The sequence below is a fragment of the Bufo bufo genome, chromosome 2 (assembly GCF_905171765.1).
Source record: "Bufo bufo chromosome 2, aBufBuf1.1, whole genome shotgun sequence".
Lineage (NCBI taxonomy): Eukaryota > Metazoa > Chordata > Amphibia > Anura > Bufonidae > Bufo > Bufo bufo.
The window spans coordinates 533,865,132-533,880,137 of NC_053390.1; the positions used below are offsets into that span (position 1 = coordinate 533,865,132).

A 15,006-nucleotide genomic window follows, 5' to 3' on the forward strand; every position below is an offset into this window, starting at 1 on the left:
TGTGCAGAATCTCCAGAGTATCCTATGAGATGTTGCTTCACACTGCTCTCCCATCCTCCTGCTTGTAAGAGCTGAAAGGGAGAAATACAGTACATGCCAATCATGGGACTAGGAAGGGCAGTGTAAGGCAGTATCTCAAAGAACACAGAGGAGACTCTGCAGTATGAGTTAGTGGACAGCAGTTTTATGTCGCTGATCTATCACTTGCTGCCCTTAGATTGGAGTGAGAGCAAGGGCAATGTGAATCCTATGACTCTGATGAGCCAAAAAATAAGGACAATTGCAGGCGGCTTTAGGGGACCTATATCGAAGGGAAAGAAAGAGGTGAGATAACGAGTGGAGCCATATAAAAGAGCTTCTACATTCTTCTTTAGGAGAGGATGGACAGAGATGACAGACTGTGGTAATGTGGGGCTATGGTAATGTAGTCGACTACATACAAGCGCTGCTCATTATATACCCCACCCTCCTCTCTGTACTTTATGTCTCCTCATGAACTCCATTCCTACAGAGATTGAGCTGAAGATCTTATCAGCTGTATCCAGGATCCTACTCCCTGACAAGTAGAGCAGAGAGGAGGGTGAGGCAGCTCTTTAGCTCAGTGTTGTGAAGTAACTTGTCCTCCTGTGTGATTAGGACAGGTTTTGTGTGTACTAATAGGACAGCGGCCATTTTATTTCCTCTGATGAATGCCCTCCAGACAAAACGAGCCATTATAACTAATGAAAGGTATTTGGAAGTATATTTATAATAACCTAACATTAAGTATTTTTAGTAATTTTATTTTATTAATTCTCAGAGAACCCCTTTAAGGAAAAAATGCTACAGTACTGCTTTAATCATTATGATAACAGATCTGCATTACACCATATGTAGGCTATATATTTTTTTCATCAAACATTTTGAGCAAGTTTTCTTTACTTCTTGTATACTTAGAAGCCGCAATCTGTATATGCTGCAAATGCAGAGAAAAATTACCGGGTATCTGACAAGCAGGTGATTCAATGCAGTTCAGGTGCTACAGTATAATACAATATGGTATACAATAAAAAATATACCGTTCTTTTCTTGTACGTGGATATAGGATAACAATTCCTGATTCCTGCAAAGAGCGATGTGCACGTTTTGTATATAGTACAGGGCTTTCATGACCCTTTATTGCAGAAACAACCTTTGCCAAATGTAAGGTGTTTGCCAGCTACACCCAGCAGCAGAGCAAGAACAGGATTTTCATGCAGTGTGTTAACATCCTAAGTCCTACTGTGTTCTGGCCTATTTTAATCTTAAGTGAAAGGAGAGAACAGGAAGGAGCATGCCAAGCCTTCAAAGCGGAAACACGGACTTCCAGTACATATCTAAGTCTCAGCCCCAGCTTGGCCCGTGATTAAAAAGCGCACAATAGAAAATATTGGAGATGTTCAATTTAATAGAACAGAAACTGCTCCCAATCAGCCTCCTATTGATTTTAATGGCAACTATGTATGAAATTCATGTAGCGGGTGAAAAAAAAAAAAAAAAAACTATATTCTTCCCGTGGTTTCAGCACATATATTTCATAGATGCTTCTAGAAATTACAACTTAACCAAAAAGAAGTCATACACTATTACCTACCAACTAAGACTTCTAAACCAAGGTAGCTCATAAGACTTGTAGAATCGGTGGCCGATAGATATTATTTCATGGAAGCATTTCACTTGGATCGCAGATACCTGAAACACAGAAGTAAATGTCAGCCTTACAAAGGAAATACAGTATATCTATATCCATCTAATCTGCCCATCTTGGTGAAAAGTTTAGATTGAACATCTAGGGATGGGTAATCTCCAGAGAACAGTTTACACTTTACTCCATGGGACTAGCAATGTGAAAAAGAGTCGTTATAGCTGAAGTTCCCTTTTAAACTCAAAGGGGGAAGGGGGAAAAGGGGGATTTATCAAGGCATGTGCACCAGTTTTCAGGTGGAAAAAGGTAGCACACTTTGAAAACGCCATTTTTGAATTAAATTTTGTGACTTGAGTTTTGATGCCTCTCGGGGCACTTTTCAATATGTTTGTGGATATTAAAGAAAGGATCTGGGCCTCCTCGGGCACATAGATTTATCATAATTTAGGACATAAAACTGGCAAATGATCTTGAAATGCATACCAACTCATAGCTGGCATAGATTTCATTTTGTGGTGCATGGACAGGTCAGATTTATTAAAGTACTTAAAGGGGTTGTCTCATCTCAAACAATGGGGGCATATCAGTAGGATATACCCCCATTATCTGATGCTGGGACCCACACCTATATCGAGAACAGAGCCCCGAAAGTGGTGGAGGTGTCACGACAGGTAGGTGAGCGGGGAAATAACCAAACACGGGAAAACAAACAGAACAAACAAACAGGCCCAAAAGCTAGGGAGAAAAGGGTCACCTCCTAGCGATCCCTAAAAGCTTTCCCTAAACTGCTGTAACCATGTGCATACCCTAAGGGTGGATATGCACATGCCCTTGTGCCTAAAACCTAAACACCCTGGGCAAACTCTAAGCAGCAGGGAAAAGGGAAGAGGCTACCTGCTTCTTCAAACCAGGAGGAAGCAAGCGTCTCCCTAGAGGCCTAGATAAAATACACAAAGGGAAATAAAGAAGAGGACTTATCTTGAGCAGAGCTGGAGCAGACGATCCACCACAAATCAAGAGCTCCCAGGAAAGAACTATAACCCGCACAGGCCACTGGGGGAGGGAGGGATAAATAGCCTCACTAACAATGAAACCCAGTACACCTGAGGGAAGGTGGATCCAGCTCAAACCCAAATCAAAACAAACAAAGAAGTCAGACATGTGCAGCCAGTCTGACAGATCTCCGCACATTCACAGGGCAAGGCGTGACAGGAGGGCTCACTGCGCATGCGAAGCTGCCCTTCATTCATTTCTAAGGGGCCACCAAAAATAGCCGAGGGCCACCAAAAATAGCCGACAGTCTTCCTAGATCTGCCCCAATGTGTGGTAAAAGTAACTTTTTGCATAGTAACAGAAGTCATTCTCTCATTAGTGCAATAAGACATTAAAATATGCAAAAGTGAGAATCCCTTTAAGTAATGTACAACTGCTGTGTAGGAACAAGAGCAATTTAGTGAATTTATCAGCCATAAACTACGGACAACAAGACAGGAACACATGAGGACTTTGCCTGTAGGATGATAATACAAGGCGGCAGATGTAATGAACAGGCCAAGAGCCTTATATAACCTTTGATATCATGGAGGTCCAAGTTCAGCATTTATCCCTATGTAAGAAATGAAAACCATCACTATGCCTAACACATACTGTACATGCAAAATAACAATGCGGTATTGTATCTTCTACGTCTACTCAACACTGCATGGCAAAACCTTTTGTTAAAAAGGCCCTGTCACCTCTCCTGACTATTAGAGTCTATGAGAGAGAAATATAAATTCTGGAAAGCTTTTTTGCGGTCTGTTTTTCACGGATCCGTTGTTCCGTTTTTTTTTATTCGTTGTGTTTCCGTTTTGTTTTCGTTCCATTTTTCCGCAAAAACAGGAACTTTGTAACTATTGCAAACACCAAACACATCTGTGCGAAATGGGCTGGGCATAGCATTTCTACAGCATGCATCTGCAAAAAACGGATGACATACGGACATGTGTTCCGTATGCATTCCGTTTTTTATACGGACCCGTTGACTTGAATAGAGCCACTGAACGTGATTTGCGGACAATAATAGGACCTGTCAAAATGTTGCGGAACGGAAAAACGGAATGCATACGGAGTACATTTTTTTTGCGGACCCATTGAAATGAATGGTTCCATATATGGACCGTATACGGAACGCAAAAAAACGTTCCTGTGAACGAGCCCTAAGTCTGCATTATCCAGTACTTCTAATTCTTAATAAATTGACAATGTTACCATTCCTGTTGTCAAAGGGCGTGTCCCTACACAATCTGACACGGTCATTGACAGTGCTAGACTGTGTAGGGACACACCCCTCAACTGGTGACACCCAGTTATCAATGTAATTCTAAATGTACAAGAAGAGTAAGAGAGGAACAGCAGATAGCAGAACGAAGGATCCCAAATTGGTAGATCAAGAATTCTCAATATTACTCCACTGCACAACCCCTTTAAATGGCCAATTTCACAACTCATTTGGCTCTTTAAAAGCTCCAGTTAACAGCAGTTTCTGTGTAATCTGATATTAAAGTGCTTTTCTGGGATTGCTATGGTTTTTAACAGATTGCAATGAAAAGTCAGTGGAAAGAAAACTCTAAACCTTGCCAAAGCAATGATCAAAACAAGAAGAAACAAAGGAAAAAAAGGAGTGGTAAAAAGGTATTTTATCACAAAAACATTTTTCGGTTCAGTTAAAGGCCACGCAGCTTCGTTCAAGTTAATGGGACTGAACTGAGATACTAGACGCAGCCCATAGACCAGCTTGGCGCCGTTTCTGGAAATACAGAACAACCCGCGGAAATGTAAAACAAGCTGGAAAACGTACCAAAAGTATCAGCATGGCAGGACCCAAGTAGATGAGGAAAAAAAACGATGTAATCATTGTTAAGCTGAAAATACCCCGAATCCACCAGTTTTTCCATCTGAAATATAAAAATATTAAATCAGCTTTCAACATTATGATCTGTGATCCAATCAGCCAGAATTACAACAAGGCCTGTAAGTGATGTGAAAATTCAGCGGAGCACATCAGATGTGCATCAGTTCAGTAGACCATCTACATCAGTCTCTACTCTGCGAAGGCCATGTAGACTGTGATACTGTACACTTTATATACTGTCCGCATGTGCTTTTTCTGCAATAAAAGGTCTACTTGGTCCAAACATGGTGCCATTTCTTTATTTTAAAAAAAGGGGGTGTCCCACGAAAAATATTCTACATTTTTCAAACCAGCACCTGGATCTGAATACTTTAATAATTGCATGTAATAAAAAAAAATTGTACTACGACCGAGTTGTTATTATTAACTTAAAGGGGTTCTCCAGGAATGAGTTAAAATGGCCGCCAGCAAATGGGAGCAGGACTGGTTGCCTCCACTTGCAGTGCTGCTTAGGCCGGTGAGGGAGCGGGGCCTTACTACACTGCTCCACAATAGAGGGTAATGATGTGATCCTGCCTACAAATATGCCATCATGGCTGAGCAGCCAGACAGGAAAACTCAACAATATGTAATATATGCAAGAGCCACAGTGTAATGAGGTCCCGCTCCCTCACCTCACTAGGCAGCTCTGCAAATGGTGGCAACCAGTCCTACTCACATTCTAGGACAGGATGCTGGCATCCATTTTAAATCACCTCTGGGAGAACCCCTTTAACTATGGCAGGCCTGGCATAGCAACCAAATGGCTCCCGCAAACTCGTCATGGAGGGGGGTTGTTTGATTACCAGGAGCAGCCCGCTCTCGGTAAATGGCGACTCAGTTCACATGGTCACAATTGTCCATGGCATCTGAAGGGTTAAAGGGGTTCTCCGGGCTTTTAATATTTATGACCTATGAAAATAGGTTTTCTAAACTAGGCGCATCTTACACGTCTTCATTTCCAACAATTTTTATTTTTTTTTGGGCATACACTCTATAGTAAATGTGGAATATAGGGCGGTCATTTATCAAACAAATACACCTAAGGGTCCATTCATACGTCCGTAAAATGGGTCCGCATCCATTCCACAAATTGCGGAACGGGTGCGGACCCATTCATTCTCTAAGGGGCAGGAATGGATGCCGGCCGGGTGTACTGCGAATCCGCAATACACTACGGACGTGTGAATGGATCCTAAATGAGAGATATTTCTGGCGCAGATTGCGGTTCAAAAGGTCCTTTGCGCTGCATTCTGTGACTTCTCCCCGCTCACGCCATGTGTAAAAAAGGAGCCGTGGCAAGGATAGCAAAGGAAACGGGCCAGCAGGTCCGTCTGAATTACCATTTTTTACGCCTGTTTTAGGTGTAGAAAATGGTCTAAGGGCTCATGCACACCACCGTATGCCATCCGAGAAATCCGGGCCATATGTCCCGGAGCGGCATACATCGTGCGCACAGCATCATAGGTTACTATGATGCTGTGCGCATCGGGCCGCCCGTGGGGCTATTGTCCTGCACTCATAAGATCATATAGCCTCCGAGTTATTATCCATATTGCTTCCTTTGCTGGCTGGATTCATTTTTCCCTCACGTTCTACACTGCTTGTTTCCATGGTTACGACCACCCTGCAATCCATCAGTAGTTGGTCGTGCTTGCACACTATAGGAAAAATCGCCTGCCTCTCTGGTGGCCAGGACCGTGGGAGAGCACATAGGCTGGTGCTTTTTCCTATAGTGTTCAAGCACAACCACTGCTGATGGACTGCAGGGTGGGCGTAACCATGGAAACGAGCAGTGTAGAATGTGATGGAAAAATGAATCCAGCCAGCAAAGGTAGCAATATGGATAATAACAATACATTAGTAAGTGCCTTGTATTATTTTTCTCCACATGATAAATGCTATTTGCTGAAGTGAGACAACTCCTTTAACATCAGATTTAACCCCTCTAACCTAAACATATGCTCATGTCCAGACTAATAAGAAGAATCCTAAGCTAGCCTTATTAAACCTCACTGTGGCTCTATTTGCCCAAAAAACTGGTTTTTATAAGCTGTCAATCACTTAAGGTGCCCAAGGGAAGGTCCGTTAATACAGGTTGCCCGGCCGCACCCCTCGCCGTCCGGTGCCCAGCGCAGCCTTCTACGGCTCAGCACCGCCTCCGCAATCCTCCTCGTCCCTCTGCCAGATCCCGCGCCTGCGCACTAGGCTCAGCCTGATGCGCCCGTGCGGACTCCTGGCAGCGGCTTCGCATCAGACCGGCGCATGCGCACTTCGCTCAACGAAGCCGCTGCCAGGAATCCGCATGGGCGCCTCAGGCTGAGCCTAGTGCGAGGCGCGGGATCTGGCAGAGGGACGGGGAGGATTGCGGAGGCGGCGCTGAGCTGTAGAAGGCGGCACTGAAGACAGGGAAGGCGGCGCTGGGCACCGGAAGGCGAGGGGTGCGGCCAGGCACCCTGTATTAATGGACCTCCCCTTGGGCACCTTAAGTAAGTGATTAACAGGTTATAAAAAACCTGTTGTTTTTTGGGCAAATAGAGCCACAGTGAGGTTTAATAAGGCCAGCTTAGGATTCTTCTTATTAGTCTGGACATGAGCATATGTTTAGGTTAGAGGGGTTAAATCTGATGACAGAATCCTGTGCGAAGCGTATGTTTTTTTATTTCTTGGAACTTTAAAATTCAAGGTAAAACAAACAGTTCTGAAATTATAGTGCCTTGATCTAAACATTACTGAGGCTGGCTGGCCGGAATAGCACGGAAAGACAGAAATAAGAGAATCTGCAAAAGAACCCCACCAAGCTCTCAAGAGACAGTTCCATCATAATATCGCATGACATTGTGTCTATGAGGTTTTTTTTTTATAATCTAGAAACTGTCATTGCTTGTCTCACTTCAGCAATTTGTCATGTAGAGAAAGTTAATACAAGGCACTTACTTATGTATTGTCATTGTCCATATTGCCTCCTTTGCTGGCTGGATTCATTTTTCCATCACATTATCCATCATATCCAGGGGCTAAGACCACCCTACAATCCAGCAGTGGTGGTCGTGCTTGCACACTATAGGAAAAGGTGCCAGCCTCTCTGGTGGCCCAAGATCATGAGAGTGCACACAGGCCACCTCATATCTGCGCTGCAGAGGTGCCCGTAATCTTTGTAAACGTGTATAAGTGATATAATGTGATGGAAAAATGTATCTAGCCAGCAAAGGAGGCAATATGGACAATCACAATACATAACTTTCTCTACATGATACATGCCATTTGTGAGACAACCCTTTTAATATAATCACTTCCACAATTATCTACTGATGTCTCTCATTTCCAAACGGTTTTCCTGACCCATGTTGTAATGGCTGATAGACAAGGACATATGGTACGTACCTGGATGACATGCCAGATAGAGCATTGTTCAGCAGCTGTGGGGTGCCATCTGTAGGGGGCGGGGCATCTACAACATCACCTTCAAATGCTGAGTCAGCATCTGCCTCGGCATACTTGTCCTCCACCGGTTCCTATAAGATAAAAGAAGAGTACATAGGGATTTAACAGGCCACGCTGAAATAAAGGAGCCACTTCTACTAATGGGTTTCACTTAGGGGAGAGAACAGACTGTCATCTCTTGAAGTACAGCACTACATGTCCCAGAGCTGCCTAGGCACAAGGGCCATACACACTTCTCCATGGACAAGATGTATGACACAGAGCAGCTAAACAGCTACTGTACCTCACACATCTTACCAAATAACCTGCCTGTCTGGAGGACACAACAGGGCAAGACTGTATTAGAACCTGTGCTACCATGAGAGATGATCTAGTCAGGCAGTCCTCATAGACATGTCACATAAATGTCACCCCTAGGACCCTACTACTTTGGAGGTTACGTGACTGATTCACACTGAAGTGAAAAAGTGGTGGCCAAGCTTGCATATGGTCCTCACCACTTCTCCTTTCAATTTTATGGAGAAAGCAGCTGACGTGAATTGGTGAATGGTGGTCACAGAGCCGTTCTTCAGAAGGTAGAGCCCTCAACTATTAGGCTCCATTCACACGTCCGCAATGTGTTTTGCGGATACACGGAGTCACGGATCCGCAAAACACGGAAAGCGGCAATGTGCGTTCCGCATTTTGCGGACCGCACATTGCCGACATAATAGAATATGCCTGTTCTTGTCCGCAATTGCGGACAAGAATAGGACATGTTCTATTTTTTTGCGGAAACGAAAGCACGGATGCGGAAGTGCGGATCCGCAAATGTGGATGCGGACAGCACATTCCGTCCCCATAGAGAATGAATGGGTCCGCACCCTTTCCGCAAAATTGCGGAAAGGATGCGGACACATTTTGCGGACGTGTGAATGGAGCCTTAGGCATTTATATTTAAAGGGTTTATCCAAGACTATAAAATGCTCCTCCATATGCCGGGACCCTTACATTGAACACGTCCGTATGAGTTTTGTGGATCCGCAAAATGGAAGATCTGCAAAATACGGACACCGGCAATGTGCGTTCTGCATTTTTTGGACCGCACATCGCCGGCTCATGTTCTATTTTTTTGCGGAACGGAAGTGCGGATCCACAAATGCGGACAGCACATTCAGGCCCCATTGAAAATGAATGGGTCTGCACCTATTCCGCAAAATTGCGGAACGGATGCGGACCCATTTTGTGGAAGTGTGAATGGACCCTAAGGGACACTTGAATGGCACTGTTAATGTGGTGACTTTTGCAGTGTCCCACTCCATTCTCCAAAGGCATGAAAACCGACTTGCTTTAAATAAGCTGTAGTTTTTATCAATGTCATGTTGTGATACATAAGGATCTTTTGGCACTTTCTTGTTCAACTTTTTGGGGAAGGCAAAGTGAACAAAAAAAATTAAAATTCTGGCATTGGTCTTTTAACTGTATGGGTTGATTAGAGGGCATCTGTCAGCAGATTTGTACCCATGACCCTGGCTGACCTGTTACATGTGCACTTAACAGCAGAGGGCATCTGTGTTGGTCCCATGGTCATATGTGCCCACATTGCTGAGAAAAGTGATGTTTAATATATGCAAATGATTCTCTAGGAGCAACTGGGCTTTGCTGTTACACCTGGAGGCTCTGCTCTCTCTGCAACTGCCACGCCCTCTTCATTTGGATTGACAAGGCCAGGCAATTAACAGGCCCCCCATTTCTCCTAGAAGCTCTTTTGCATATAGTAAAACATCCTTTTTCTCAGTAATGCGGACACATATGAACATGGGACCAACACAGATGTGTTCAGCTGCCAAGCGCACATGTAACAGATCGGACAGTTTCATAGGTACAAATCTGCTGACAGATGCCCTTTAATAGGTTGGGTCGTAGTGATACCAATTATGTTTATGTACGTAGTCTATCACATCCAAATCCAGTCAGAGGCAGGATATAATAGTGGCTGGGACATGGCAACTATTTGACAATTGCAGGATAGAGCAGGCTCCCTACCTGTTTAACCCCTCAGATGCTGTGGTCGACACTGACTGTGGCATCTGAGGAGTTAAACTCCGGGATCAGAGTTGATCAGAGGTAGTGGGAGCCGGGTGCCTGCCGTATAAAACAGCTGGAACCAGCAAGCGATGGTGCGGACTCAGCTCCTGCTATTACGGCACAGAGCATTAACTACCCACACTCTGTGCACTAATAGCCCGTTACAGAACGGGAAAGGATTTACCCCTTCCCGGCCACACCACGTAAATTTACATCGGCAGTCGGGCATTTAAACAGCAGGCACCCTGGACTAATGTATGCAATCGATGATGCTGTGGTCAAATGTGACCATGTCATCTGGGAAGTTAAAGACCGGCAGCGCGCGCTCCTGGCCGTGGTGTTCTTTGCAGTATATCAGAAAAGCCTCCCAGAGCTGCTGTTTTGATGTGAATTGCCTTCCACCCTCCTAGATCTTTTGCTTGAGGATACTCCAAAAGGTATTCCATAGCATTGAGGTCAGGGGAGGATGGTGGCCATACGATGAGTTTCCTCTGTGCTCTGAATCAGCCACTAATCTCTTCACAGTAAGAGGAGTTTTCATGAAATATCTAATATTTTCATACCTTGTCCAAGGCATTGCACTATTTGACGCTTTTCAGCAGCAGAGGGATCCTTGTTCTTTCCCATATTGCTTGAAACTTATGGCCTCCTTAGTAATGTGGAACATCCTTCTTAGGGCTGTTTCACATGAGCGAGTCAATTGCAGGAATCGTGCTCCGTGTGTGAGTGTGATCCTCTGTTCTGGACTTGCAGGAGCGCACGGCATTATACGGACTTATAATGCTGTGTGCCTCTGCTTGACCTTATTTCTACAGAATCATAGTGACCTAAGACCCCCGAGACACAATACCATCCATGAGTCCAATTGAAAAACAAAAAAATTACATCTTTGTGACACTTACATCAAATCTGCATATTAATTTGGAACATGGAGTAGACTCCAATGCTAATGCATTGAAGTCTATTAGAGAAGCAATGTGAGAACTATTAAAAAATATTTTTTTATTCAAAATCACCCCCTTTCCCTAAAATTTTAATAAAAATACATAAATAATGTAAAAAAAATTAACATCATGGGTATAATCACATGTTAAAACGCCCGTACTATTAAAATATTTAAATATTTATCCTTTACGGCAAACTGCAAAATGAAAAAAAAAAAGTCAAAATGGCTGATTTGCCGTTTTTTTGGTCGCTTCGCCTCCCACAAAATTTTTTAATAAGAAGTGATAAAAAAAGTCGTACACACCGCAAAATTGTAAAAATGAAAAGTAAAAATCGTTCTGCAAAAAATTTGCCCCCACACAGCTCCGTACACATACAAATAAAAAAGTTTTCGGTGTCAGAATATGGCAATACTAAGGAAAAATTTGTTTTTTTCCTAAAAGTTAAAAAAAATAAAAATAAAATAAACTGTATTAAAACGTGATAAAAACTATACACATGTGGTATCGTTGTAATCATAGTTACCCGGAGAATAAGAGTGAGGCTACTTTCACACCTGCGTTCGGGTGTCCGCTCGTGAGCTCCGTTTGAAGGGGCTCACAAGCGGCCCCGAACGCATCCGTACTGCCCTAATGCATTCTGAGTGGAGGCGGATCCACTGAGAATGCATCAGTCTGCCAGCGTTCAGCCTCCGCTCCGCTCAGCGAGCGGACACCTGAACGCTGCTTGCAGCGTTCGGGTGTCCGCCTGGCCGTGCGGAGGCGAGCGGATCCGTCCAGACTTACAATGTAAGTCAATGGGGACGGATCCGTTTGAAGATGACACTATATGGCTCAATCTTCAAACGGATCCGCCCCCATTGACTTTCAATGTAAAGTCTGGACGGATCCGCTCAGGCTACTTTCACACTTAGAAATTTTTCTAAGTTATAATGCAGACGGATCCGTTCTGAACGGATGCAAACGTCTGCATTATAGGGGCGGATCCGTCTGATGAAACATCAGACGGACCCGCTCCGAACGCTAGTGTGAAAGTAGCCTAACAGGGTCAGTTTTACCGCATAGGAAAACGATATAAAAACAAAACCTCATAAAACTGTGGCAGAATGGTGTTTTATTTGAGATTCCACCCCATTTGCAAATGGCGCCATTAGAAAGTGCATTTTGTCCCACAAAAAACAAGCCGTCATATGGCTATGCGATTGAAAAAAAAAAAAAAAAAAAAAAGTTATGGTTTTGGCAGGGCTGGGAGTAAAAATATGAAAACGGAAAATCACCCAGTCTTGAAAGGGTTAAAGAACCCATGCACATTCGATTATTGCCAGTTGAACACAGTTTTCATTTTTTACAGGGCTGGCCAACTGTCTAATGTGTATGGTGGCCTCCTGACATGGGGGGAGAAAAGGATCAAGCAATCTGAATTCCAATGCTCGATCCTTTAGTTCTGGCTAGTGTTGTGCGAAGCGAATGCTTAATCCGAAGTAGATTCGTTAAAAACTTTGGAAAAGATCCATCTCCATACAGTATTAGAATGTATGGGCTCCGATGAGACAAAGTAAGTTATTTGCGAAGTCGCGCGAGACTTTGTTGAATTACTTCGGTAGTTGATTTTTAAAGTGGAAAACCACTTTAAAACTTGACACCGAACTCGGCTTCGGTTCAGAGGTACGAGACGGATTTCTGTACAGCATTATTCCGAAGTTTTGAACAAAGCGACTTCAGATGAAGCATCCGAAGTTCGCTTCGCTCAACACTAGTTCTGGCAGGTAAGGTGCCATATGTGTCTGGCAGTTGCTTTCTCCTAACTTTCCCCCTGCATGCTCGGTGAGTATATATGTGTATGGGGATGCTGGGCATGGGCACATCCTGCTGTACCATCAGCAGAACATTCCAGCACCATTTATCACTAAAGTGACTGGAAAGGCGGAGTAGGAATTTTAGCCAATATTCACGTATAAAGAAACAAAGAATTGGCTGAATAACTGGTACTTCGACATCAGACTAGAATTAGGTCAGTTTTGTGCAATCAAGAAAGGTGCCTGCCGTAATGAAGATGACACATCTATCCCGAAACTGAAACTTCTACAGTATGGAGTGAATCATCTACTGCCAGGCAGAGATCACTGCACGTTCACCCAATAACCATGGAAAACTGAAGAAATGCTAGCAAAGATTTCTCACCAGGACCAACCCTATTAGGAATAAAGCTGGCATCTGTATAAAAGCTGAACGTTAAACCAGCCATACATTTTACCACCAGTCACCACTGCAGGGGTGGCGTCACCCACTGGCACTTTGTGGTTCTCCGTCCTAGCTCGAACAGTAGGTGACCCCACTCTATGACAACTGTAGTTGTCTTGGCTATAAAAGTTTTCCAATTGTACCCATGACAGATAAAAAAGAAGAATCCTTTTCAGCATGCCTGGTAAATTCTAGGGAACTGAAATCAACACGGAAGCAAATTTACTCGTCCTGTCTAATATTTTGATGGTGTAAATTGGTCAGTGATTCAGGCCAGATGATATATATGGTTCATGGCTATAGACGCTTTATACCAAATTCTGGTTGGTTCACTTTGCGCATCTTAAAACACGTCCCTTCCTGATCAGCCATGCCCTCTGGTTGAGCAAGGTGTGCCAAAGTGTCTAAAACTATGAGGCCGATTGACTATTGAAAATGTGCTAGTTTTGCACCACATTTATCAAGTGTTCTAGACACTTTTCTAACTTTTTTACGCCACGACAAAGAAGGGGGAAGTGTCTTATCTTAACCACCTCAGCCCCCAGTGCTTAAACACCCTGAAAGACCAGGCCACTTTTTACACTTCTGACCTACACTACTTTCACCGTTTATTGCTCGGTCATGCAACTTACCACCCAAATGAATTTTACCTCCTTTTCTTCTCACTAATAGAGCTTTCATTTGGTGGTATTTCTTTGCTGCTGACATTTTTACTTTTTTTGTTATTAATCGAAATTTAACGATTTTTTTGCAAAAAAATGACATTTTTCACTTTCAGGTGTAAAATTTTGCAAAAAAAAACGACATCCATATAGAAATTTTGCTCTAAATTTATAGTTCTACATGTCTTTGATAAAAAAAAAATGTTTGGGTAAAAAAAAAATGGTTTGGGTAAAAGTTATAGCGTTTACAAACTATGGTACAAAAATGTGAATTTCCGCTTTTTGAAGCAGCTCTGACTTTCTGAGCACCTGTCATGTTTCCTGAGGTTCTACAATGCCCAGACAGTACAAACACCCCACAAATGACCCCATTTCTGAAAGTAGACACCCTAAGGTATTCACTGATGGGCATAGTGAGTTCATAGAACTTTTTATTTTTTGTCACAAGTTAGCGGAAAATGATGATTTTTTTTTTTTTTTTTTTTTTTCTTACAAAGTCTCATATTCCACTAACTTGTGACAAAAAATAAAAAGTTCTATGAACTCACTATGCCCATCAGCGAATACCTTGGGGTCTCTTCTTTCCAAAATGGGGTCACTTGTGGGGTAGTTATACTGCCCTGGCATTCTAGGGGCCCAAATGTGTGGTAAGGAGTTTGAAATCAAATTCTGTAAAAATTGACCTGTGAAATCCGAAAGGTGCTCTTTGGAATATGGGCCCCTTTGCCCACCTAGGCTGCAAAAAAGTGTCACACATCTGGTATCTCCGTACTCAGGAGAAGGTGGGGAATGTGTTTTGGGGTGTCATTTTATATATACCCATGCTGGGTGAGAGAAATATCTTGGCAAAAGACAACTTTTCCCATTTTTTTATACAAAGTTGGCATTTGACCAAGATATTTATCTCACCCAGCATGGGTATATGTAAAAAGACACCCCAAAACACATTCCTCAACTTCTCCTGAGTACGGAGATACCAGATGTGTGACACTTTTTTGCAGCCTAGGTGGGCAAAGGGGCCCATATTCCAAAGAGCACCTTTCGGATTTCACA

General features: G+C 43.3%; 1 protein-coding gene across 1 annotated transcript in view; it reads right to left on the minus strand.

The window, feature by feature from the left end:
* The window catches only part of CDS1 (CDP-diacylglycerol synthase 1), a 91,896-nt gene that overhangs the window by 47,422 nt on the left and 29,468 nt on the right, over positions 1 to 15,006 (minus strand). Inside the window, exons 2-4 of the mRNA XM_040417996.1 lie at positions 7,980 to 8,110; positions 4,503 to 4,599; positions 1,613 to 1,710 (exon numbers count right to left, since the gene is read on the minus strand). Of these exons, the coding sequence (XP_040273930.1) occupies positions 1,613 to 1,710; positions 4,503 to 4,599; positions 7,980 to 8,110 (326 nt within the window). The remainder of the gene's footprint in view (positions 1 to 1,612; positions 1,711 to 4,502; positions 4,600 to 7,979; positions 8,111 to 15,006) is intronic.